Here is a 25,031-nt window from a genome sequence, read left to right on the forward strand (position 1 = left end):
TATCCTTTTGTGCAGTGAAGTACAGTACCATCTATCTAATCACGGTTTACCATACCCCATAGAAACAACTACAACCGTCGTTGTAAAATACCTCCTACAGACTTTGAAGAGTTGCTCTCCCTCTTGGTAATAACTACTGAGAAGTATCTAATCTAACAAACATATGAAACGTGATTACAAACCATTAAGACGATAATGAATAAATGCACCTCATTGGCGGGAGTGAAACGCAACGTCTAGTTTTACTTTGTCTAGACTCAACAGCTGATGAATAGAAATACACTGTTGCAGTAGTGAAAAAATGCGTTTGTCGCTAATCAAAATCAGCTAATGTAATTATGTAATTTGTCACAGATAAGACTCTGAACAGAAATTGAATGAAAACTCTCTGTCCGCGGTGGAATTTAGTGGGAGCAGACGACGCGTCGCCTTGTCAATAGGAACTCCTGTAAATGGGAGGTATTTAGGTGAGAATTTTGACTTGTATGTCATTCTATATAGACTACTTTACGTTTGCTCACTGAATGGCTTACGTGAATTGCACTTTAAATTTAGTCCAATTCCATATAACGTTTTGTTATATAATCCGCCCAACTGTATGTTTGAAAATGGTTCAGGCTAAGAACGTAACATGGGCTGTGTAGAAATACCGGGCGGCATGACAGCCCTTCCTTTATTTATCCCGTAATAACCACTGGCAGCGCTTATAGATTGGGATATACGCAGTGGTAAATAATTTTTAAAAAGATATAAAAATGCCTGAACTGTAGGTTTAATTGGAATTGGCTATCCAGGCACGTAGCTGGGCCCAGGGCTCTGCTATTGCCATTTCTTTATTTTATACAGTCAGGTTTCGGCTATACAAATGGTTCATTGCATATGGGATGAAAGATCTTAATATAACTTACTATTTTAAAACATTAGGCCTATGAATAGTTTCTTTGGTCCTCAAGTTACCTACCTGAGGCATTTTGTTGCTTAAATTAGGTCCTGCTGCTCTTTTTTTGTTTTGTCAGTGTGTTGATTAGCCTAGGCTAGCCTAAGCCTGACCCAGCTTTAAGCCCCATACGCACTATGCATCATGATGCGTGGTGTGTTGAAATACCAGTTTTTCAACACAACGTCGCATCACGAACGCATTGATGGGGTAAACCGATTTCAAAAGTCTTCGCAGTGATGCATGAGCAGTCAGAGGGGGAGGATGTCCACTCAGCTCCAGCGCCGATGGCTCGATAACTACCACCGGCCAAACCCTGTGAATGGACAAAGACCCACGCTCTACACTGTTGTATTTTCCAGCTTTAAATTGAGTATTTTGTGGCTGGGATGATATACGCCACAAATATTTTATGAAGTACAATACACAGTAGATGTTTGAATAATAAGTGTGGCCAAAGGCATTTTGAAGAATCTTGACAAGGAAGGGCAAAAGGAATATTTGCCCCTCCCTTAATCCATTAATTGCACTCTGTATATCCCTTTCAACATGTGACACCTTACTGTCAGATCTGGCCGGAGAACAAGTGAGCAGTGTTGCAGTACAGTTTGGCCGCTAGTAATGTTATTCAACACCACTACTGCATCACGTGGCTGATACATGATGCATAGTGTGTACAGGGCTTAAAGATCCTCATGTGAGCAATACTAGTCAAAACTCATTTATTTTAATTTGTAGCAACACCACCAAATGTATTACCACGTTTGTTGAGTAAGGATTTCGTAGTCCATTCATCTTCCTGAAGCGATAATCAGGCTATACCTAATTATCCTAACTGTTAGGAGAGGATGGAAATTAAAATGGAAGAAAGAGCATGTGAACAGAGTTATAGTCAAAGAATAAAAGGGATGCAGCTAGGGGCCGAGGAGACACCCCTTAAGAGGGTGGCGCCGTCAGTGCACCTAGTGGTGCACTGTACGCATTACTTTAGGTTCTTACCAGTGTCTCCTCGGCCCCTAGCCGCATCCCCTTCCATTCTTTTGACTATACCTCTGTTTACATGCTCTTTCCTCCATTTTAATTTCCATCCTCTCCTAACAGTTGTCTCAACACTATTTTCAGAGCTGAATGACCTCGTAGTTCCCAGCACTTGGCCTTTGGGCTAAATTTTATATTTCAATCGAATAATTATACCAAGTTCTTGGTAAGCATATTTGCTTGTCCTTTTAGGTTTTCCCTTAAGCTCTCAAAATTATCCTTCCTAGAGTAGTCCTAAGACATGCCTAGTGGAACATTTAACTTTGGCTTTAGTAACAGTTTTAGCGTGGAGAAAAAATAAGAAACGATATAAGAACACTAGCAGTTTCCCTTAACCAACACAAGCCTCTCTGAATATGTTGGAAAATACAAGTGCACAGTCCTGACATCAACTCCATCCGTAGGATAGGTTAAAGGTTGTAAGCCTTGGGCAGTGTCTGTTCACATTTGTCTGTTACAGAAGGGATAATATCTAACAGTGATTTACAAGTAACATAAGATTGTTGAAAACTTAAGTGTAACCAGGGTGCCCAAGAGCCAGGTAGTTGCAAAGCCTGTGTACTTTCATGGAAGTTTCAATAGAAACACTTATTGTGAGGACCTAGTAAACCTGCCTAGATTTGGCATCCCTGTAGGGAGTAATGCCATCAGTTCACCTTACGCAGTGCATGTAGTATTTACTTAAGACCCTTTGCAGCATCCCTTCGGCTTCTAGCTCCAACCCCTTTCATTCCTTTTACTGTACCTGTTCATATTCTCTTTCCTCCTTCTTAATTTCCACCCTCTCGTAACAATTGTTTTATAGTGCAACTGCAGGCATTTCCTCCTGTTACATCTTGAAAACCTTTTTACTCTTAATTTCCATTTCAGCTCTAAATGAGCTCTCAGGTCCCAGCACTTAGCCTTTGTCCTAAATTTTATATTTCATTCCATTTCTGGAGTTAGCAGTGTTATCAAAGCTATTGGATTTGTTTTTCATAATATCAGCCATACAGACGGGATTAGAATGTTAATTTTTCTTTTATTTGCTTTATTTACCCATTTTGTTTGTGCTGTGAGTTTGGCATGGATAGAGGGACACCCTTAAAGTTTGTCTTTGGTGAAAGGCAGTGATGATTTTGCTAAACATAGATGATGTGTGACACTTGTGATTAAATGCAGGAAGTAAGGAGGGAGAAGGAGAGAACTTTATGATAAAAGATGAGGAATGCAAAGTAAGGATAAGGAGATAGAACTTTGCATTAGACAAATTTAAAAATTTGTGTTATTTCATAATGTACAGTATAATTCAAGTGCCAGAATTAAGAAGAAAAGTAATACCAGTGAAAAAGTGTCAAGTGTATGTGGGAATAGTAATGTCTTAGCATCATCCTTCCTGAAATGTCTCATTCTCTTAACCCTCTGAAATTTTCGGGAAGTCCAAAAGTTTTTTGATAAAATGCCTCATTCTGATGTACTGGCTATGAACTTAGAGATAATTTTGTCCATTGCTTGTTTTAAATGTACTTTCCTTGATAGAATACTGGTTTTGTTATTATTTTGAGGCCAAATAATTTGCTTTATTTTGGTTTCTCTGTAAATTAAAAAGAAAAATATGAAGTAGGATCGATGTCTTGAAGTTAACCAAGAAGGAAAATTTCTTTTCTTTTAAAGAAATATTGAAAAAACCATACAGAGATTTATAATTTCTTTTTGCACAATGAAAAAGTACAATGTATGATTTTTTATTTTGGACTGGATTAATGACCATTCTAATTAATTAGCAACTACAGTACTTGCATAGGAGATAGATTTAAATCATCCCCTTACATTCCTTCAAGCATCATCCTAATGCTGCCCAATGTAAGACTAAGACCCAGGTTTGTTCCACATATGAACAATTTATTTTTTCATTCATGCAGAAATACAAACTGTTGCTTTTTATGAAGTTGTATTGAAACTTTGTAAAAAAGATGGTTACTTTGAGGTTGGCAGGTGATGGGGAAAAATCCCCATTCACATGCTGTAAACCAGCACTTTCTCTTCAACTGTGTTCAGATCAAGATGTCTTGCTGTGCTCTTACAGACTATAAAGTTGCTGTTTTTCTTCAGACTTTCTATGTATAGTGTCCTTGTTTTTTGTTCATCATTGAAGTGAACAAGAAAACTGAACAATGGTGGTGTGAAGAATGTGAGTGGGTATGTGGTCACTTTATCTCCTTTGTGTTGGTGGATCTTGACCATTTTTATTCCTTTTACCATACCAGGGTAGATATGGATAAATCCTACTTTCTTGAGTCTTCCTGCTAGAAGTGTTTGGGGTGGTCCCCATTGTATTAAAAAAAGCTGAGCAAGAGGTGGAGGAAGGCCAAGAAGCATTCTCCAGTGACCCTTTTTTTTTATCTCTTTCATCCCAAACTGCCCCACACCCCTTTCTGCTTGTTCTTCTAAGGCTCAGCCAATGGAGGTACACTCAAGAAGTTTGGCCAGTATCACACATTCTCCTTCAGTGATAACCCAGCTGCACACACCAAGCTCTCTCCAGTTGAGACCCTGTCATATTCACATGGTTTGTCACCACCTACTCCTGCTTCATTGGCCATTTCCAGGATATCTTTATCATTGGAGAACCTGCAGAAGATATGGCCTTTTCTTGGCATTCTGGATTGTCCATCTTTAGCTGCCTCCCTGGACCACTTTGTTTTGCTAAGGGGTGGTCTGCTCTTGCTGCTGCTGCTGCTGCCATTCCTGTTAGGAAGTTCAACATAGTTAAGCCTCCCGTTGCAATCATGTTACATGTGGAAAATATTCCTGGTTGTTACACATCAGCCAGTATATTGCACCAAGAGAAATCGTCTGGAATGGACCTTTCCAAATATCAGTGACAAGGAATTTATGGGACTGTAAAAATTAATATGTATAGTAGTTGCCTAGAATGCTGTCAGCAGTGTTGTCATTTTACATGTTTTAGCTATAAAAGAATTGCTTTTGAAAGACGTTTGGAAAAATTAGCTATAAAGTTAAACTGTGATGAGAAAATGTAGTCATCTTGTATTTTAACCTGTTTTTTTATTCATGAAACATATCTTGACTTGAAAATTTTTTACATTGTATTTTAAAGTGATTAGTTTTTCAGGTTAGAAAAAAATATCAGGAACAAATTTGGCATGGCTCAAGCTGCACCAGAAACCTCATCTACTATCAGTGTTAGTAGTCAGTCGGTTCATTACATGGACATGTTAGCTGAGCGACGAGAGACAAGCGATCTACGGTGGGCATTAAGAAATTGGGAGTCCAAAGGCAATTATAAATTTGCTATCAAAATGACACGTGCAGAAGTATTTGATAAAGTTATGCAGTCTGAAAGAGTAAAGCATACTATTGAGAAGGTATCTTAATTACAACAATTTATGTCCTGTACAATATTATGAAATAAAAAACTAAATTCCTAAAGTAAAACTAAGAATTCAGTGCAATGTTGTATTGCCTAATATATTGTAAATTTAGTAATAAAATAGATATTTCATACAGTGGTTGTATAGTAATAATGAAGTTAGATACACTGTACTGTACTTGAGAAATTAATATACTGTATATTCTTTAGCTTTGACAAACTTCTTGAATTTGACAGATGGTGGCATCAGGTCAAGACAGAGAATCCCTTGAAGCAGAGGTTTCATCAATCTTGGAGCAGATGGGACACACACAAGAATTAGCTGTCATTCGAAAGTTTGCTTTTGTATTACCAAAGATTATGAAGAAGATATATGGTAGAATCCTCATCAATGAGGAGGGAATAGAAAAGGTAAGTGTTCATGAATACATTTTATGTACTTTAATTTTATTGTATATGATCTAGCTTTTATTTCTCAAATGAAACTATGATTGAATGGTGTTTTTTTCTGTGCACGATTTAAAAGTTTTACCGATTATGTATTGGAAAGCTGTAAAGTGTTTTATGTATTTTTTAACATCTTTCACTGTGGGTTAAAACAGAATTATTTTAGTATGTCATGAAGTAAACATACAGTACTGTTCTGTTGTGGTATGTATCAGATTTTCGTGAAGATTCAGTTTGTCTTATTTTTAGTAAACTGTATTATTGTAATACCTTACTTTATGGAGGAAAAAAGGCTCTTCATATATGCAATAGCAGACTCAGCCTAAAATAATTTGAGTTTTGATAATTATATTAAACAATCACATCCAGCACTGAAGATAATAGAACAGAGGCATTTACACTTTAAGGGTAGAATAAGTTCACAAAACTAATTTACTGATGCATGTGTCAACAGTCATGAATTGAATGGAAAAGTTAAAGGGAAATCCATTTGCTAATTTAGGCATTAGTGTTCATGTCCCATAAAGCTGAATATTATGTTAATTAGAAAAGAGCCAAATATGGAAATGAATCAAGAGCCAAATATGGAAATGGATCTTAGGGATACAACCATCCCAAGCTGTAAACTCAGATGTTTCATTATGACTCACCATAGAGGAAAAATCACATCATAAACTTTGAAAACACAACCTTTAATAAATGTCCTCTTAAGTTCATGCTGCTTCATAACCAGTTTAATATTTCACCCAAATAGCCCTTTTTTTTTTACAAAAATTTATATCTTGTTACCATGTATTTTACCTAAAACTTGCTCCCATAATGTAGGCACTGCTAGTAAAATCTTTAGGCAGAAGAGAAGGTCTAGTTTTATTGCAGTTTTATAAATGAAGTAACCATGGAAACTGGTAAAATCATAAATGTAGCTGAAGCAGTAACAGGGGATCCTGAAAATATTTCCAGTAGGTAACATTTAAAATTGCACAAGCAATATGTTTATTCATCAATTGATCATATAATGAGAGTTGTTTATATCAATTGAGAACAAAATATTAAAGTGTAAATACCATACACGTAAAGTACTTTGCATTTTTAGGATTGTTGTACTTCCAAAAACATATACCCGTCACCTGAAGACATTTACTTATGTTATTTTTTGTTTTATTTCTGTTTTTGCATGCAATTATCTGTCATCTGCTGCAAAAATGGATGGGCTTGCTGTCTGCTGTTTTGAATTCACTGCTTGCACCTACAAGAATACTCAAAGCAAGTTACTTGGATGATTAACTGTTTTTCCTCTCTTGGGGGTGAATTGTTCCATTTGAAAGTCTACAAATTTATAGTATTAATAAAAGTATTAGTAATGATACCTGTATTGGTAGTTGTAGGTACAGGTGACAGTGTCTTCAGTACTGCACAATGTTTTTGAAGCAGAGGATGCTACTGTACAGTACATGTATATTTTGTATGTGTTGGAAAATACACAAAAGTGGTGGCTGGTCAAGTCTGTATTTTAGTTGTTTGAAAGTCATGATTACATAAAATATACTTAACGGTGATAATCTTTGCAGATGAGGTGAATTTGAAGTGAAAGTAAATTGTTATGGGTAAAGCATACTGTAACATTCCTTACATTACTCTTTCAGTTACGAAGCACAATTGTAGAAACTCCAGTCATCCTGCTTCCAACGCACAGATCGTATGCCGACTTCCTGTTAGTTTCGTATATTGCATATCATTTCAATTTACCACTGCCAGTCATTGCTGCAGGAATGGGTAAGATGAGCAAACCTTGTGTTTTGAGCTTTGGAAAAATAGACAGGTGGTTTAAATTATGATAAAAATCTGGAATAGCAAATTCAGCATCAAATTTGACTGTGATAATTTTATGAAGTTTTTTTTTATTTTACAAGTTATTTATCATAGTTTTTTCTCAAATTTTTTGGATAAATGAAAATTGGATGGGAAAATTTGTTATATTATTATTTGTATAACATTATTTGTATAACTTATTACAGTAATTACTTTAATAAGACCCCCAAGGCACATTTCTAGACTCATGGGGGATTTCCCAAAGGATTTCTTCATAATTGAGGTGAAAATTGGAGCAAAATCTAGTTCAAGAGTTAGACAAGTAGCTGGGAAGAGACCAAAAATAGTTATTGAAAAGTAAAAGGCAGAAAGCAAGGCAACAGTAGCCCAAAAGACACTAATGCCATTATTAGTGAGCTATGTAGGGTACAGTGCAAGCTGGCTGTATTTTTGTCCTAACATGACTGCCAAGTTTATAAGCTATAAGATATTTCTCTTATGATATTAATGTTTAGTTCAAGTACTGGATGCTCAAGGTGTGATGATAATTCATAGAATTTCTTCAAATTGTAAAGATGAACTTTTATTTTTCAGGTTGTGCTGAGTGCAGTTAATTTTATCTGCATTGCAAATTCAGTTTAATGTAAACAATCATATTGGTTATCCTTTATTTTGGAATCAGTTATCACCTTCATAGTACCTTCAATTCCAAGCTGCACTGCTCTCTGCATTTTACATTTCAGCCAATCCTTTAGGTCTGTTAATACATAGCTGTCTAATTTCATATAAAGATTTTTTGGGTCACCCATATGACTAGATAAGAGGCCTCGGTAGTCTTGTTAAAGTATTGTATAATTGTTATAGTTTCCAATATTAGGATACTAAGCACATTACCATGTACAGTTTAGCTGTGGATTTTAAAATTATCAAATATTGTGCATATGCTTATCTTATATTTTCATGATATTTTTTATTTGTTAAAAATAGAATAACCTTTTTAAAACAGATTTTTTCTTTTTCTTTTTTCTTGTAAACTTTTAGATTTCATGAATATGGCTGTCGTTGGTGAAATGTTGCGAGGATCTGGGGCATTCTACATTCGGCGTTCTTTCATGGATAACCCGCTTTACTGGGCTGTTTTCCAGGTATCTTTCAAATTATTCTTTTGTATACTATACTTGTGAACAACTTCAGAATTTCCTAAACTACTTGACAGTAGTCTACTGTTAGCAAGTAGTAGTGGTTCTACCTTATATTTTATTTGGCAAAATTGGATTGAAACTTTTTAATGAATTTTTAATAGTGCTGTGCTGAAGTAAGAAAATTGTTTGTTTCCTCACAGCTCCATTATTCATTTATATGACCAGATTCTCAATCTTCAAATGTCCCCAGACCCAGTATTCTGTTGTCTACCAGACAGAAAAAAAATTAGTCTAATGATGCATGCACACCTGGAAACTCAGATACTCATCAATCACCTTCCTCACTTTTGGTGTCTGCATTACTGTTAAGGGGAGTGCCAATGGCATTAGACCTTTTCTCATTTAAATTAAAGTTTTCAGTTTATGGTTGAAGGGATTTACTTTTAAGTATACATGATATTCAACCAATGTTTAATATAAGTAAGAAAACTCCAAAATCCAAGCTCTTTAAGCTCAAATAGCTTACATACTGATTTTTTTTTTTTTTTTTTTTTTTTTTTTTTTTTAAGTTTATCATTTTCAGAAAAATTCTGGACCCTATTTCTCAGCTGGGAATAATTATAGTATGTGAACTAAGAAATCTTATTTTTCCTGTTTCTTTAAATAAGTATGCCTACAGTTGACTGTGAACCAGGTATATTTTGGTAATTCACCAAGGGAGAAGGAATTTGCTTGTTAGTTATGTAGACAACACCTTCAGATAAAAGAACATTTTCAACTTCCTTATACAGCTTTGACCAATTTAGAAATGGAAAGCCACATAAAATTCTATTACAGTTTGCCTGAGATTAGACTCATCAGGGACAGTCTGCTCTATTTTAGATATTAAAGAAATTAACACATGATCAGGTGTCTCAATATGAGAACTGACAATGCTGGTTATAATATCAGAGGCATTGGTGAATACTAAATCCAAGCAATACAGACATTTGCGTAGCCTTTGAGTATTTTATAACTTGCTCTAAATGGATTCAAGATTAAAGTCAAGTACCTAAGCTATTGTAATCTGAAAGAAAACAGAAGGTAACCACTCCTTATAGTTGGCATTTCAATTGCCCACAAACACAAAAGAACCCCTTCTATCATCCTATCGTTTAGCCATGATGGTGACAAGACTGGCAAGAACTTGTGTCATCTAACTCTGCATTGCATTAGATAGAGCACAAATAGAAGTTTATATACCTGACACAAACCTGGATGACACCCACATTTATAACAGGCCTTAAGGAAAGCAGGGTACCTATTATAAATATGAAAATTACTATATATGCTACCTTTTCTCATGATGTTGGGATGGCATCATGTCTAAGAGGTATTGGTTTCTTGAAGCCTAAAATGAAAAAGAATTCAGATGAGCACCTTATACTTCATGAGAAACCAAAGTGCCTGTACACAGTAAGGTGTGCTGTGTAGAGGGAACTTAAACATAACTAATGTTACCATATAGTCCATGAATATATCTATACATCACATAATACTGGTGAGGTATACACAGGTACAGGATTTTGCTCAACATCACCAGCCAATATGAGAGTAAAATCAGTAAAAAATTACATTATAATCAACTAGCTTGGAAAATTTAATATGAATATGAGTGTAGAAAAAAGTAACAGAATCCATGCAACAGACCAGGAAAGTGGTTTTGAAAATAAGGATTAAAGATTATATAGAGGCATCCTTGACCCTTTGTTAAGCCTGCCTAACATGTCATTTGAAAAAACAAAGAAAAAAGAATTGACAGAAAAGTATGCTTGGGCATACCCTCAAAGAAGGTCATTCTAGCCCAAAAGAGTGGAAGACCTTGGTACAGTATAGAGTATATGACACTGCCCAAAGACTGGAGTTAATGGTTTGATTTTGCAGACTTACTCTAGAAGAACTGCTTACCCTATCTGAAGAGTCTCCTCTACAGTAGCCAAATGATCAGTCATAACTCTTTGAAATAGCCACTGAAGAGTAACAGTAAGTACCTATTATGATGAGAATGAAAGGTGTAGGCATCACAAGTCTCCTAGAATCCAAACCAGATGATCTAGACACTTTCTGTCCTTGTGATTGCTTGAGGATGTAACCCTTTGCACACAGAGGCTACTAACCTGAAAAATGCAGCATGTTTTGTAGTGAGAGCTAAAATCAAAAATTATTTTTGTTTTCATATATTTTTAATTTGTTTTTGTGTTTAAAGTTCCAAAGGACATTTTAAAATGTGGATTAATTTTTGACTTGGAAGTTTTTACTTTATTCTGAGGTCTATTTTTACAAGATTCTTTATAGGGTAAATTATATGATTTCATGGAGATTCAGGCTTCAGAATGCTTTACAGCCAATAATAAAACATTTATCCAGGTGCAGTATAACTTAAACCAACTGTATTGTGACATGGTACAAAGTTACAAATCTGCACATTACATTGTTTTTGATATGTGGCATTTGGAATTTAGTATCCATTGAGATGGTCTTAATATGTATAGATCATTTCTTTGCAACAAATACTCGTAACTGTAATTGTACCAAGTTTTTGTGTTGTGCCATTTTCTGTGATAGATGCGCATTAATACAGCAGCATAACATGGATGAATAAACCCCAGCATTTGATTGAAGGGTACATTACTGTTGAAGCATATAGTTTTGTTCACGACACTTACCTGCCAGATATATATATAGCTGTATTTCTCTGAAATCCGACAGAATTTCAAAACTCGCGGCACACGCAGTGTGGCCAGGTGGTTAGTACTCATTCCCGCCGCTGGGAGGCGGGAATCGGGAACCATTCCCATTTTCTATTCAGATTTTCTCTGTCGCCGGTACTGTTAACATCTGTTACAGTACCTCCGCCTCTGGATTTCGTTAACTTGCTTATTCCCACTTAAGTATTCTCTTGACTTTTGGTTTTGATTCTTGGACTGTGGATTGGCACACGCTTTTTCTGGACTGTTGTGGATTTTGCTTTTGACTTTTCTTTAAATATGTCTGGTTCTAGTTCTGCTAGTTTCCGTGTATGTTGCATGAGTGATTGTAAGGTGAGGCTACCGAAAGCTTCGGTAGACCCTCACTCGGTTTGCTTGAGGTGTAGGGGGCATGTTTGTCTTATAGATGATCGATGTAAGGAGTGTGAACCTTTATCGGATGCGAGCTGGAAGTCTTATGATTCGTATGTTCGCAAGTTGGAGCGTGACAGGGTTAGGAGGTCTTCCTCCAGGAGTGTGTGCAAGAGTCAGGTTATTTCCTCTCCTGATAATCCTAATGTAGTTGATGTTGCACCTGTCCCTGTGGTTTTGCCTTCGGGCCCTGATGTTGTGTCTGCGGAGGGTTTGGCCCTGGCGGAGATCATGAGTTCCATCCGTGCGCTCGAAAACAAAGTGACATCTCTTCAAAGTGCTGTGAAGTGTAGTGCTCCCCCCAGTGTTGTGGAGGGGGCGTCAGATCGGCCCCATAATGCTTCTAGGCTTGGACCGCTGTCAGACTCCCAGGACTCAGGGAGAAGGCATGTCGAAAGCCGCAAGAAGGTTACGGGGGCTTCCCACCGATCTGACGTCCCTTCGGCAGGTCCTGTTGTCGCTTCCCAGGCTGCCAGAGATCGTGCTTCGGCGCGCATTCTCAAGGACTGCTTTTCGTCCTCCGAGGCGTCCTCCCCTCGTAAGGGGTGGAATTCTCGTAAGGACTCTCGTCCTCTCAAGAGGAGCTGTGTTCAAGAGGACGCTTCTCGTCAGTCTTCTTCGTCGGCTGGTTATTTTGAAGCTTTTCCACCGCAGAAGAGGACTAGGATTTCGTCTGATGAGGATGTTTCTGAGCGCCCCAGTCGCTCTAAGGAGAGAACCTTTCTTGCTCCTGTGAGGAAGAAGAAGGCGTCCCCTCGCCCATCGTCTTCCCATAGGATTGTCTCTCCTCCCAGACTTGATTCTTCTCCATCTAAGAAGATTTTGTTGGAGATGCAGCGGCAGTTGTCTTCTCTTATTGCTGAGAGGGACTCTGCTCCTCGTCGTCGCAAGGACTTGACTTTGCCTGTCAAGAGATCAAGGAAGTCTCCTTCTCCTGCTCCGCTTTCGTCGTCTCCTTCGCCTGTGTCGTCGCCTTGTCGCCCTGTTAGCTCTCTAGTTCCTCGTCGTGACGCTCGTCAACGTGACGCTTCGCGAGCTGCTTCCCGGGACGCTTCGGTAGCCGCTCTTCAGGACGCTTCTGTGCAGGACGCTCGACAGGACGCTCTTCTGGTTTTTGGGCGTGACGCCAGTGTGGACGCTCTTCAGGACGCTCTCCAGGACGCTCCTCAGGACGTCCCTTCGGTTGCTCTTCAGGACGTTACGGAGCATTCTCTTTCGTCTGGGAAAAGAAGATCTCTTCTTCGTATCGGACCTCAAGGCCTTCGTTCCCCTAAAGTGTTGGGTGACTCGGTTGCTTCTCCGGCTGTGGCGGGAGAGGTTTCTGGCGATTCGGATCCTGCTGACGTCGAGCCCTCGTCTGCTTCCTCTACTTCCGATTATCAAGTTTTGACCGGATTGCTTAAAGACTTGTTCGGAGACAAGTTTAAACCTTCGGCTCCTCTCTCTCCGCCTTCTCAGTTAGCTTCTTCCAAAGCTAGGAGAGCGCCGGGGTTTTTGAAGATGACTTCTTCGTTGGCGACCAAGAGGGCTTTCAAGAAAGTCAACGTGTGGATGGAGGAACGGAAGTCCCATGGCAAGACCTCTTTCGCAGTGCCTCCGTCTAAGCTTTCCGGCAAGGCTGGTATGTGGTATGAGACGGGAGAAGATCTCAGCCCTAGAGTTCCTTCCTCTTCTCAAGGGGATTTCACCAGTCTTGTCGACGCTTCCAGAAGGTCACATCTGTCTACTGCTAAGGTTTCTTGGACTTTGTCAGAGACAGACCATCATCTCAAAGGTCTCTTCCGCACCATGGAGGTGTTTAATTTTTTGGACTGGTGCTTGGGAGCTTTAGATCTTAAGCTTCGGAGCTCGGATTCAATTACCCTGGGGGAGCTCTCTAGCGTCCTTAACTGTATGGACAAGGCAGTCAGGGATGGATCTGAAGAACTGGCGTCTCACTTTGGTACGGGCCTCTTAAAGAAGAGGGCCTTGTTTTGCGACTTCACAGCTAAGTCTGTCTCTCCTTCACAAAGGACAGAGTTATTGTTCGCCCCTTTGTCCAACCATCTGTTCCCCAGTCTTTGATTCGGGACATCTCCATCCAGTCTTAAGGAGAAGGCCACGCAAGATCTGTTGGCTCATTCTTCGAGACGTCTTCCAGCTCCTTCTTCTTCTTCTGCTTCAGTTTTGTCCTCCAGGAAGAAGAAGCCCTTTCGCGGAGGAACTTCTTCCTCTAGATCGTCTCCGCGAGGAAGAGGTTTCACCAGAGGAGCGGCCCCCTCTAAACCTAGGGGAAAAAAGTGACTCCTTTCGCCTCCAGACACCTGTAGGAGCCAGGCTTCTTTATTTTGCGGGAGCCTGGAGAACGAAAGGGGCGGACGCATGGTCACTAACTGTTCTAGAGAAGGGTTACAAGATCCCCTTTCTCATGTTACCACCCCTTTGCACGTCGCCCAGGGATCTGTCGCCGTCTTACCACCGAGAGAAGCAACAGATTCTTTTGGACCTCCTGGAGCAGTTGTTAGAGAAGAGAGCCGTGGAACAAGTTCTGAAGTTGGATTCTCCGGGGTTCTACAACAGGCTATTCTTAGTCCCGAAACAGTCGGGAGAGTGGAGACCGGTCTTGGATGTAAGCGTCTTGAATCGCTTTATTTCGAAGGAAAGATTCAAGATGGAAACGCCCCAGTCGGTTCTAGGGGCTTTAAGACCAGGGGACTGGATGGTCTCTCTGGACTTACAGGATGCATACTTCCATGTTCCCATTCATCCTCAGTCAAGGAAGTACCTGAGATTTGTGCTGGGGGGACGAGTCTTCCAGTTCAGAGCTCTCTGCTTCGGTTTGTGCACTGCTCCCATGATCTTCACGGTGATCATGAAAAACGTTGCGAGGTGGCTTCACCTGGCGGGTGTTCGTGTGTCGTTCTACCTGGACGATTGGCTCATACGAGCCTCTTCTCGGGAGAAGTGTCTGGAGGACCTGACTTTGACGCTGAATTTGACAAAGTCCCTGGGACTTCTTGTGAACCAAGAAAAGTCCCATCTGATCCCGACGCAGTCCATCGTCTATCTGGGGATTCAGATGGATTCAGTGGCTTTTCGAGCTTTTCCATCCCGAGAACGGCAACTGCTTTGCTTAGGAAAAGTTTCGTCCTTTCTAGGGAAAGAAACATGCTCGGTGAGGGAATGGATGAGTTTGCTGGGGACCATTTCCTCGCTGGAGAAGTTTGTTTCCCTGGGGAGGCTCCATCTCAGACCACTCCAGTTTTTCATGGCGGAGAACTGGAGGGACAAGGAGAATCTGGAAGAGACTTTGACGATATCTCCTTTTATCAAGGATCATCTGAAGTGGTGGTTCGACCCCTTAAAGCTTGCAGAAGGGGTTTCTCTTCGTCTTCAGAGCCCCGACCTAGTGTTGTTTTCCGACGCGTCCAGGGAAGGATGGGGAGCAACACTAGGAGGGGAGGAAGTGTCAGGCACCTGGAGAGGGGAACAGGTGTCCTGGCACATAAATCTCAAGGAATTGGGTGCTATCTTTCTGGCTCTTCAATTCTTCGAAGCCCAAGTTGCAGGCAGAATTGTCCAAGTCAATTCGGACAATACCACAGCTCTAGCGTACCTCAAAAACAGGGGGTACTCGATCTCGTTCCCTGTTCATCCTAGCGAGGAGATCCTGCTCTGGACTCATGCTCGAAGGGTCACTATTCTCACGAGGTTCATTGCGGGAGTGGAGAATATCCGAGCAGACCTTCTCAGTCGGCAAAATCAGCTGCTACCGACCGAGTGGACTCTTCACAAGGAGGTATGTTCAGAGTTGTGGAGGATATGGGGACGTCCTCTAGTGGACCTCTTTGCTACGTCCAGGACGGCAAGACTTCCCCTTTATTGCTCTCCTGTCCTAGACCCAGGAGCGTTAGCCATAGACGCCCTCCTCTGGGACTGGAAAGGCCTCGACCTTTACGCTTTCCCTCCCTTCAAGATCCTGGGAGAAGTGATAAGGAAGTTTGCAACGTCAGAAGGAGCAAGGATGACTTTAATAGCCCCCTTCTGGCCAGCAGCAGATTGGTTCCCAGAGACCCTGGCCTTCCTAGTGGACTTTCCAAGAACGCTTCCACTGAGGGTGGACCTTCTCAGGCAGCCGCATTTCGAAAGGTTCCACAAAAACCTCTCCGCTCTGAGTCTGACTGCGTTCAGACTATCACGAAGTTGGCTAGAGCAAGAGGCTTTTCGAGAGCTGTGGCAAAGGCCATCGCCAATGCCAGGAGACCTTCTTCGAATGCGGTCTACCAGTACAAGTGGACTGTTTTTAGGAGATGGTGCAGGAGTAAAGGAGTTTCCTCGACCACGACCTCTGTACCACAAATAGCTGACTTCCTTTTTTATCTTAGGCATAAGAATAATCTGGCAGTCTCGACTATTAAGGGCTATAGGAGTATGTTATCGGCAGTTTTTAGGCACAGAGGCCTGAACTTGTACGACAACAAGGATCTTCACGATCTACTGAGATCCTTCGAGACTGTCAAAATTCCTCAACTCAGGACGCCTTCTTGGAATCTGGATGTTGTCCTGAAGTTCCTTATGTCGAGTACTTTTGAACCTCTGTCTTCGGCTACCCTCAAGAATGTGACTAGGAAAGCTGTCTTCCTAACGGCTCTGGCGACAGCTAAGAGGATTAGTGAAGTGCAAGCCATTAGCAAACATATTGGCTTTAGGGGTCCTAATGCTGTATGCTCCCTAAATCCTTTGTTCTTAGCCAAGAACGAAAATCCTTCAAACCCTTGGCCCAAGTCTTTTGAGATCAAAGGTTTGATGGAGTTGCTTGGGCAAGAGTCAGAAAGAGTCCTGTGTCCTGTCAGGGCTCTCAAGTTCTACTTAGCCAAGACCAAGGAAACTAGAGGCTCATCGGACAGTCTGTGGTGTTCGGTGAAGAGACCTGATCTTCCCATGTCTAAGAATGCCTTAGCATTCTTTTTAAGAAGTACTATTAGAGAGGCTCATTCCTCCTGCCTAGAAGGTGACATGAGACTTCTGAAAGTAAAGGCTCATGAAGTTAGAGCTATCGCAACTTCGGTGGCTTTCCAAAAGAATATGTCTCTGAATGATATTCTTGGTGCTACCTTCTGGCGAAGTAATTCAGTGTTAAGCCAGCATTACTTGCGGGATGTGAAGACGACATTTGAAGACTGCTCTTCGCTGGGACCATACGTTTCCGCAGACACTATGTTGGGAGAAGAGGGCAATACTCATCCTATCCTTTAGGGGTTAGGTTGTATTTTTTTTAATCTTGTTGTTGTATTTTTTGGTTGTTGGGTTGCCATTGAGATGGACGTCCCAATTTTTTAGCCTATGTTAGGTTCATTACCTGAGATAGGGCGGTCAGGTGGTTGGTCGTTGCTCCTTCTCCCTCTTTGTATGGTCGCATGATCTAGTCCCATTGTGGTCACGCCCCCGTGGACAGGTCATCTAGATCTCTCCAGCTTTATAGGTCCCTACCTTGCTGGAGACTCTAGAAAAGCAGAAGCAGGCTTGGGTGACAGATAACCTCGAAGTCAGCTATGCTAACAGGTAAGGAACCAAGGCGTCAATCGCCTACATTTATTTGTTTCCTAAATCCTATTCTGTCTCTTCCCACCTCCTACGGTGGGATTCAGCTATATATATATATCTGGCAGGTAAGTGTCGTGAACAAAATGATATTTTAATAATAAAATAAGGTTTGTTCATACTTACCTGGCAGATATATATACTTTTAGTGCCCACCTGCCTCCCCTCTTGAGACAGTGGCACTAGAAAATCTGAATAGAAAATGGGAATGGTTCCCGATTCCCGCCTCCCAGCGGCGGGAATGAGTACTAACCACCTGGCCACACTGCGTGTGCCGCGAGTTTTGAAATTCTGTCGGATTTCGGAGAAATACAGCTATATATATATCTGCCAGGTAAGTATTAACAAACCTTATTTTATTATTAAAATATCATTTTAGAGTTATATCGTAACTTCATCTGGTTTATCAGATATCATGCAAGTAATCTTTTCTTCCATAGGAATATGTTCAAAATTTGGTTGAACATACTGGTTCTCCCCTGGAGTTTTTCTTAGAGGGTACAAGAAGTCGTAGTGGAAAATCATTGCCCCCAAAACTTGGTAAGCTTTATAATTCATGTATTACAGATGTGTAACTTTGTTGTATCATGTAGTTAGCATGAATTTGATAGTAGTAAAAGTAGGTAATCTATTGCAGTAACCTAGATCTGACCAAGTTAAATAATATACAGAAAAGATACTTATCATTGCGTTTACCTTACCTTTGGATCAACTTTACATGAATTTGATTTTGCATAGGTTATTTGTACAGAATTTGTGTGTTTTTATGTTTGCTTCTATGTTCACTTGAAGAAACACTTAGGAGGTTTGCTTGTATATGCATAGCTTAGTCCTTTATTGCCAGATTGCAAACATTTTTATCATATGTATAATAATTAATGGGCCAGTATTAACTATTCCCAGACTGGTTCATTAACTACAGATTTCTTTCCACCTCATATCTTGGTGTTAGCTTTTCCTATCTCAGTTTAAAATGAAAATAATTGTTTTGACACAGATGAGGAATTAAGTAGAAAAAAGAGGTTCTAACTACATCAGTAATATAACTTTAAAATCAGTCAAAACAAATCTCGGGTAAAATAAGCAGGGGGTGAGAAAAAAATTCCAGTTTCATTTATGTGGTATGTATTGTATGGTGATTTTAACTTTTTTTCTTTTAGGTCTTTTAGGATGTGTCCTAGAGTGTTGGCTACGAGGTAGACTTCCAGACCTAGCAATTGTTCCCGTTAGCATATCGTATGACCGAACACTCGAAGAGAAACTTTATGCATATGAACTCCTTGGTGTCCCAAAGCCTCCAGAATCAACTTCAGTAAGCTATTTTGATTTTACATTTCTGGTTCACCAAAGTCTGTCAGAACTTAGTTGTGTATACAGTAGTTCTGCATGTTATTAAAAAACTTAAATCATTTATCACATATCTGTGAATAAATTGTAGTTTGCATTGAATATGTTGTGATATTTTTCCCCTTTTTTAAGCAGGAGTTAATTTAATTTTTATTTCAAATTTTATAAAGGGATTGCTGAAAGCTACTAGCATCCTGAAAGAAAGCTTTGGAAATATATGTATACATGTAGGAGATCCACTGTCAGTTCGAAGTTTTCTTGGGCCCCAAGTTGAGAGGCATATCAGAGCCTCAGTGCCTTTTCATCTGGTCCCCTTAGGAAAAAGTGAGGTTTGTATCTCAGGTGTATATTTCTTAAATTTTAAGGGATTAAAGGGAATGACTTTGTATCATTGATTATTGATGAGTTTTTTGTGATTCTTGTATAAAAATGATGTCTTGCAAGGTTTCAGAAGCAAAATTACATGTTAGTACCCAAGCATAGCCCATTTTTATTTTTTTTTTTTACTTCTTGATTATGGATGTGGTAAATACAGTATTTACTTAATTATATTATCCAGCTGCTTACTTTCCAGTTTAATGCTTGCGAAGCCCTTGGTCTTCATGTGTTAAGGAAGATCCAAGAGGGAGCTGTTGTAAGCCTTTGGAGTCTGATGTGCTTACAATTCATAAGAGTGCTTTGGAAAGGGCAATGGTCATTGCCACTCACAAAGTTAGTAGAGGATGTCAAGTGGCTTGTAAGCCTGCTAGATAAAATTGGTGGAAAAGTTGCAATTGAAGGTAATGTATGTCATATTTTTGTATTGTCACCACAAGCCCATTACTTGTACATAGTCTATATTGTATGTGGATCAATGTTAATCCTAGATACTTCAAATTTGTATGAAAAATAAGAAAATTTCTCATCCTCAGTAGGTCAGCGGTGCACTTTTGGTTTCAAAAGCCCTCCAGTGGCAGACTATCTCACATCTTGTGTCTGTTGCCTATTTGATAGCTCTCATTGTACTTTAGTTTTGGATTACCATCTTGTTTACATTTGCATCCAAGCACAAGTTTTTTCAGAGTAAGTGGAATTATTTGTACAAGAATTTAATTCATCTAGACAGAAGTTTCAGTGATGTATTTTCAGTAAGCAAGGACCTTCAGCAAAAACTTTCAGAGCAGTGTTTTCTCTTTTGGGTTTAAAGGGTCATTAATGGACTTGGTTACAGTACTGTTTTACATGTACAGTAATTCCCCTGTTATCTCCTGTGTCATTACCAACACTTGCCTTTACTTGCACTGCGTAAGTGGGAACTAGTATACATATTTAACCTCAAAAACTTGCAAGTGCTCATCAAACTACAGTACAGACTGTGCAGATAGTTCAAGGCCGAATGTTTACTGCTTAGCCAAGTAAACTCACTCAGTACTGTACAAATGCTGATTGGCCGTATATGAATTTCATCTGCTGATGGGCCAGATATTAATGTCTTGTACTCATTGACTTATTGATCCTGGGGAGGTTGAAGATGGAGGGAAAGTCACACTCTGACTTGTCCTTACTCCTTTGGCTTTTCACCTGTGAAAGTGTGCATACTGATCTGTAGCAAGATGCATTCTGTAATGGTTTTGCTATGGCTTATGCTACAGTTTGTGGTGTGTAGTGGTTTTTGTTATGGCCCATGCTACAATTTGTGGTGTGGTATTGGTTTTTTTATGCTTATGCCACAGTTTGTGGTGTGTGAAGTGGTTTTTGTTAAACTTATGCTACAGTTTGTGGTGTGTGTAGTGGCTTTGGTTATGGCTTATGCTACAGTTTGTAGTGTGTTTGTGTGTGCTTTTGCACTGCTGCCTGCCAAGAAGGGATGGTCTTGATTTCATGTTGTATTTGAATGTGAAGTGCTAAAGAGGACCTTGTACGGTATCATTTACACAAAGAAGCTGCAGTCATATGGGAAAGAAGTTGGACAGTAAAGTAGTAAGGTTTAGTGTTATAAAGGTAAAGTTAGGGAGAAACCATTAGTAAAGTAGATCAACCTATGGCATTATGTAAAAATATATGAAAATTCATGAAAACATTCAGTTTTTACATAATATTACAGAAGTAAAAATGAAATAGTCTAGAAAATATATAGCAAATTTGTTTCATTAATACTTAAAGTTATCCATGTTTTTTGCACCCATGGGCATGGTTGCTTCTTTATTTGTTTCAATACCAAATTACAATTGTGAATCTAGTACCATTGCACTCTACCACTCCACCAGCTACATTTAGGTGTGTAATGGTGCTTTGCTTTACAGTTATTTTGTTATTGTACATGTGTATACATGAATGTATACCGTACCATTTGAAACCTGAGAAACAGTGATACAAGCTTTTTTAATTTGCATAAAATATTTTAGATATAAGTTTGATTTTCTACATGGCAGCCAAAATTACAAAAGAAATTATACTGTATAACCAGTGAAAGGAATGTGTGGCCAGTAAGAGTTATCTTAGGGTACTCAGTAAAGCCCTGTAGAGTGAAGTATCTAAACTGGTTTTGATGTTATTTTACAGTGAAAAAATAAATGGTTAGCAGTATGAATGAATTAATTCAAGAGATTATGGCATTGCATTTCATTTCATAATGACAGCCGTGGATGGTTGCACGACCATGTAGGGCTCTCGTTACTTGGAGAACGGTCATGGCCTCATGAGCAAGAACGTGGACCATGAGATGAAAGAGGAGAACGGTCCCGATCCCGAGAACGTTCCCTCGAGACTTCTTAATGGGGGCCTTATCGTCCTTCTTCATTGCCGTGACAATAACACTCGTTCCTCGAGGAGGACAAGTAGAAGATGAGATAACTGTGACTTCTTGCAGAGAAGTCCGATCCTCAGATTTGTGGCTCTTAGAGGAGACTTCTCTTGACGTGTGTGCTGCCACACAGGAGTCGGTAATTGGGCAACGTTCGTAGGCTAAAGCAGAAGACACACGGTTGTGTAACTTGATAGGTGCACAGCCATGTGAAGCAAGTAAGTTCGGGCCAGCTCTAGATGAAGCAGGAATAGGTTCGACACGATCGTGTCTAGATGAACCACCAGTTGGTTCTAAAGCTTACTTTATCCTCTCACCAAAAGTAAGTCTCCCCTTACGTTAAGACCAACGGTTTGTTCTGTATACTGTATGAACAAATGATAATTTTAATCAATTTGTATTTTTCATAACTAACGAACCTGAGGTCTTAATGTACATAGCCCACCTCAAGCCACCCATCATACTGAAGCATCACAGCTTCTACTAGGGGGAAACCAGGTCAGGCTCCACCCATCTCACTCCCCATTGCCTATCTCCCATTGCCACAAAAACCTTGTGCAATTAATAAACGGCCTCCAGCGAAGCCCATGAGAAAATCCTCTTGCATGAAGACCTCAGGTTTGTTAGTTATGAAAAATACAAATTGATTAAAAATTTTTCATTTTTTTTTATACAGTACTGTAACTTTTGATTATTTTATGTAATAAATTGACTAGAAGGTATAATATACCATTAAATTTGAAAAATAAGAACAAATTATATAAGGAGGAATAAAAATCTCCATCAAAGCAGACACCAGGGGAATAGCGGTAGATGCTGCTTACAGCATGTAGGGCAATGGATACCAAGAGTTCATACAAACTGCTTTCATAAATTCTTCCCACTTGAGTCAGTTACCAGAATTGATTTAGTCTTCCTTGTTTCTTTCTTCAGTCATCTCCTTCCTTAGCTTTTGCTAAAACAGTAGCTATTATTTTATGGACATGAAAAATTTTTCAAAGAAATTTCTATATTTCATGGATGCAGGTTATTGTTTACAGGAAGTGCTTTTCTCCCTCCCCATTGATTAGTTGTAAAACCATCCCACTATGCTTATGTAATGGAGTATGTATGAGAAATTGAGTGCTGTAAAATGTAAGTGAAGCCCTCTTGCCATTTATTCATATCTATGGGGTTTTTAGGTCTGGCTATTGGGATTGAGGGAGTGGCTTATTGAAAAACATGGTCTGTTTAATAAAATATGAAAAACTGTTCAAAATATGATTTTATGTAAAGATAAATATTTTTGCGAAGTATCCCTGTGCAATTGACTTTTAAGAAGAAAATATTACACTATGTAGTAGATTACAAAAATTATTAATGAAAGTAAAATTCTCTCCCCAGGAATATTTGAAGAAGCTTTAATGAAGAATTTGGATGTTCACAATCAAATAGCTTGTTTAAGAGAAGATGGTGATGTATACATACAGCAGATCCACCAACCTGGCACACAGGTTTTGCATTCTCAGAATAAAAGTAAGTTTACCATATAGTATAGACTTAATATTTGGTATGTTTATGAAATTTTCCAAAATATATTATTTGACATTGAGGCTCTTGAAATTTGTGATAATTATATCCTAAGTATCTATTGCTAAGGTTTATTTTGTGATAATTGATTTTACTATATGTTATTATTTGAGTAAAGTGTAAAGTGTATTCACAGAACAAAAAAGTGCAGGAATGATTACCAGCACATATGCTCTCTCTCTCTCTCTCTCTCTCTCTCTCTCTCTCTCTCTCTCTCTCTCTCTCTCTCTCTCTCTCTCTCTCTCTCTCTCTCTTACCCAAAAGCCTTTAAAGAATTAATGAAGTAATTTTAACAAGACCCAGAATAGGACGTTCCAGACTCACACATGGTCACCTGATGTCAACTCCACACACAAATCCAATAACTTGTGAAAGATGTAACAGCCCAATAACAATCAAACATATCTTGATTGACTGTCCCAGATGGCAACATGAAAGAAATACTTATTTACAAAATAAATCAATAAAGGATGTTCTAGGTGAAGGTAATAACTTTTCAATTAATAATATCATTCTCTTCTTAAACAAAATTAAATTGATAAATAAAATATATTCTCCCCCCTTTTTTTTCCTCCCTTTCTTTTCCTTTTTGTTTCTTTCCCTCTCGATTGTTTATTTTATTTTAATTTTTCCCCATTTTTATTATTTATTTATTTATTTAATTACTTAATTTTTTATGTATTCTTTCCCCCCTTCTTTTTCCAGCCCGAGAAGAACCCTAAAAGAGTTCAGAGGTCTGGTTAAACAAATTATTTATAACTAATTGACTCTCTCTCTCTCTCTCTCTCTCTCTCTCTCTCTCTCTCTCTCTCTCTCTCTCTCTCTCTCTCTCTCTGCCAACTATATGCTGCTTGGGAATGACATAAATAGTGTAGATCAAGAAGAGGACCATGGAGTCATTATTACCAAGGACCTGAAATCCACAAAACAGTGCATAAAAGCTGAAAAGAAGGCACAGAAACTAGTGGGATACATAAACAGGCAGTTCAAATACAGAAATAAGGAAACAGTGCTGCAACTCTACACATCCATAGTTAGACCTCATCTTGAATATGCAGTACAGTTTTGGTCACCAACACTAAGAAAGGACATGAATAGATTAGAAGGGCTACAAGCAAGAGCCACAAAGTTAATTCCATCCATCAGGCAAATAGGTTACCAGAGAGCCTGAACATGTATGGCTTAGAAACACGACGATTGTGAGGACAACTCAAAGAAACACTCAAAATACTGAAAGGCATAACAAAAGTAGACGGTAACCTCTTCACATTAAACGAAAACCAGGCAAGAAATAATGGATGGAAACTGTTAAACGAAAGCTAGGCAAGAAATGATGGATGGAAACTAGAACTGAAGAGATACAACACATCTCATTGTGGGAACTTCTTCACATACAAGATATGTGACACATGGAATAAACTGCTACCAGAAGTTATCAACAGCAACAGTGTGGAAGTTTAATAGAAAGCTAGACAAAATCATTAGAACACTGTGAATGAACAGTAAAACCTGCCCCTAGAGATAAATAAGCACATAATCTCTCTTCGGATGGACTAAAAAGTCTTTGAGACACCCTAATCCTTGTAACTCTCTCTCTCTCTCTTTCTCGCTCTCTCTCTCTCTTCGTCAGTATTTGGATTTAATTAATGCTGTCCAAGTTATTAATTTAATTTTACCTTTTGTGTTTCATCTGTTCACTTTAGGTGTCTTTCAACCAAACTATCCAATTTTTTAGCTTGACTTAACATACTCCAATTTGCACTGCTCATTTAATAAGAAATCTGTATTTGAGCTATGCAAGACAATATAAATATGACTCACTGGTCTTATTACATTACCTGTACAGTAC

The 25,031-nt window shown here is 39.1% G+C and overlaps 1 protein-coding gene across 3 annotated transcripts in view; it reads left to right on the forward strand.

The window, feature by feature from the left end:
• The first annotated feature begins 12 nt into the window (after window positions 1-12).
• The window catches only part of Dhap-at (dihydroxyacetone phosphate acyltransferase), a 34,121-nt gene continuing 9,102 nt past the window's right edge, over window positions 13-25,031 (forward strand). For 2 of the 3 annotated variants that reach the window (XM_067111284.1, XM_067111286.1), the window contains exons 1-10: window positions 213-467; window positions 5,091-5,343; window positions 5,586-5,759; window positions 7,439-7,568; window positions 8,646-8,749; window positions 17,925-18,024; window positions 18,645-18,796; window positions 19,002-19,160; window positions 19,406-19,610; window positions 22,997-23,128. In XM_067111284.1, coding sequence (XP_066967385.1) covers window positions 5,122-5,343; window positions 5,586-5,759; window positions 7,439-7,568; window positions 8,646-8,749; window positions 17,925-18,024; window positions 18,645-18,796; window positions 19,002-19,160; window positions 19,406-19,610; window positions 22,997-23,128 — 1,378 coding nt within the window. In that variant the 5' untranslated portion in view covers window positions 213-467; window positions 5,091-5,121. Of the gene's footprint in view, window positions 127-212; window positions 468-5,090; window positions 5,344-5,585; window positions 5,760-7,438; window positions 7,569-8,645; window positions 8,750-17,924; window positions 18,025-18,644; window positions 18,797-19,001; window positions 19,161-19,405; window positions 19,611-22,996; window positions 23,129-25,031 lie in introns of those variants that run through there. The other variant, XM_067111285.1, reaches the window with a different exon arrangement.

Source organism: Macrobrachium rosenbergii, chromosome 11 (genome assembly GCF_040412425.1).
Source record: "Macrobrachium rosenbergii isolate ZJJX-2024 chromosome 11, ASM4041242v1, whole genome shotgun sequence".
Classification (NCBI taxonomy): Eukaryota; Metazoa; Arthropoda; class Malacostraca; order Decapoda; family Palaemonidae; genus Macrobrachium; species Macrobrachium rosenbergii.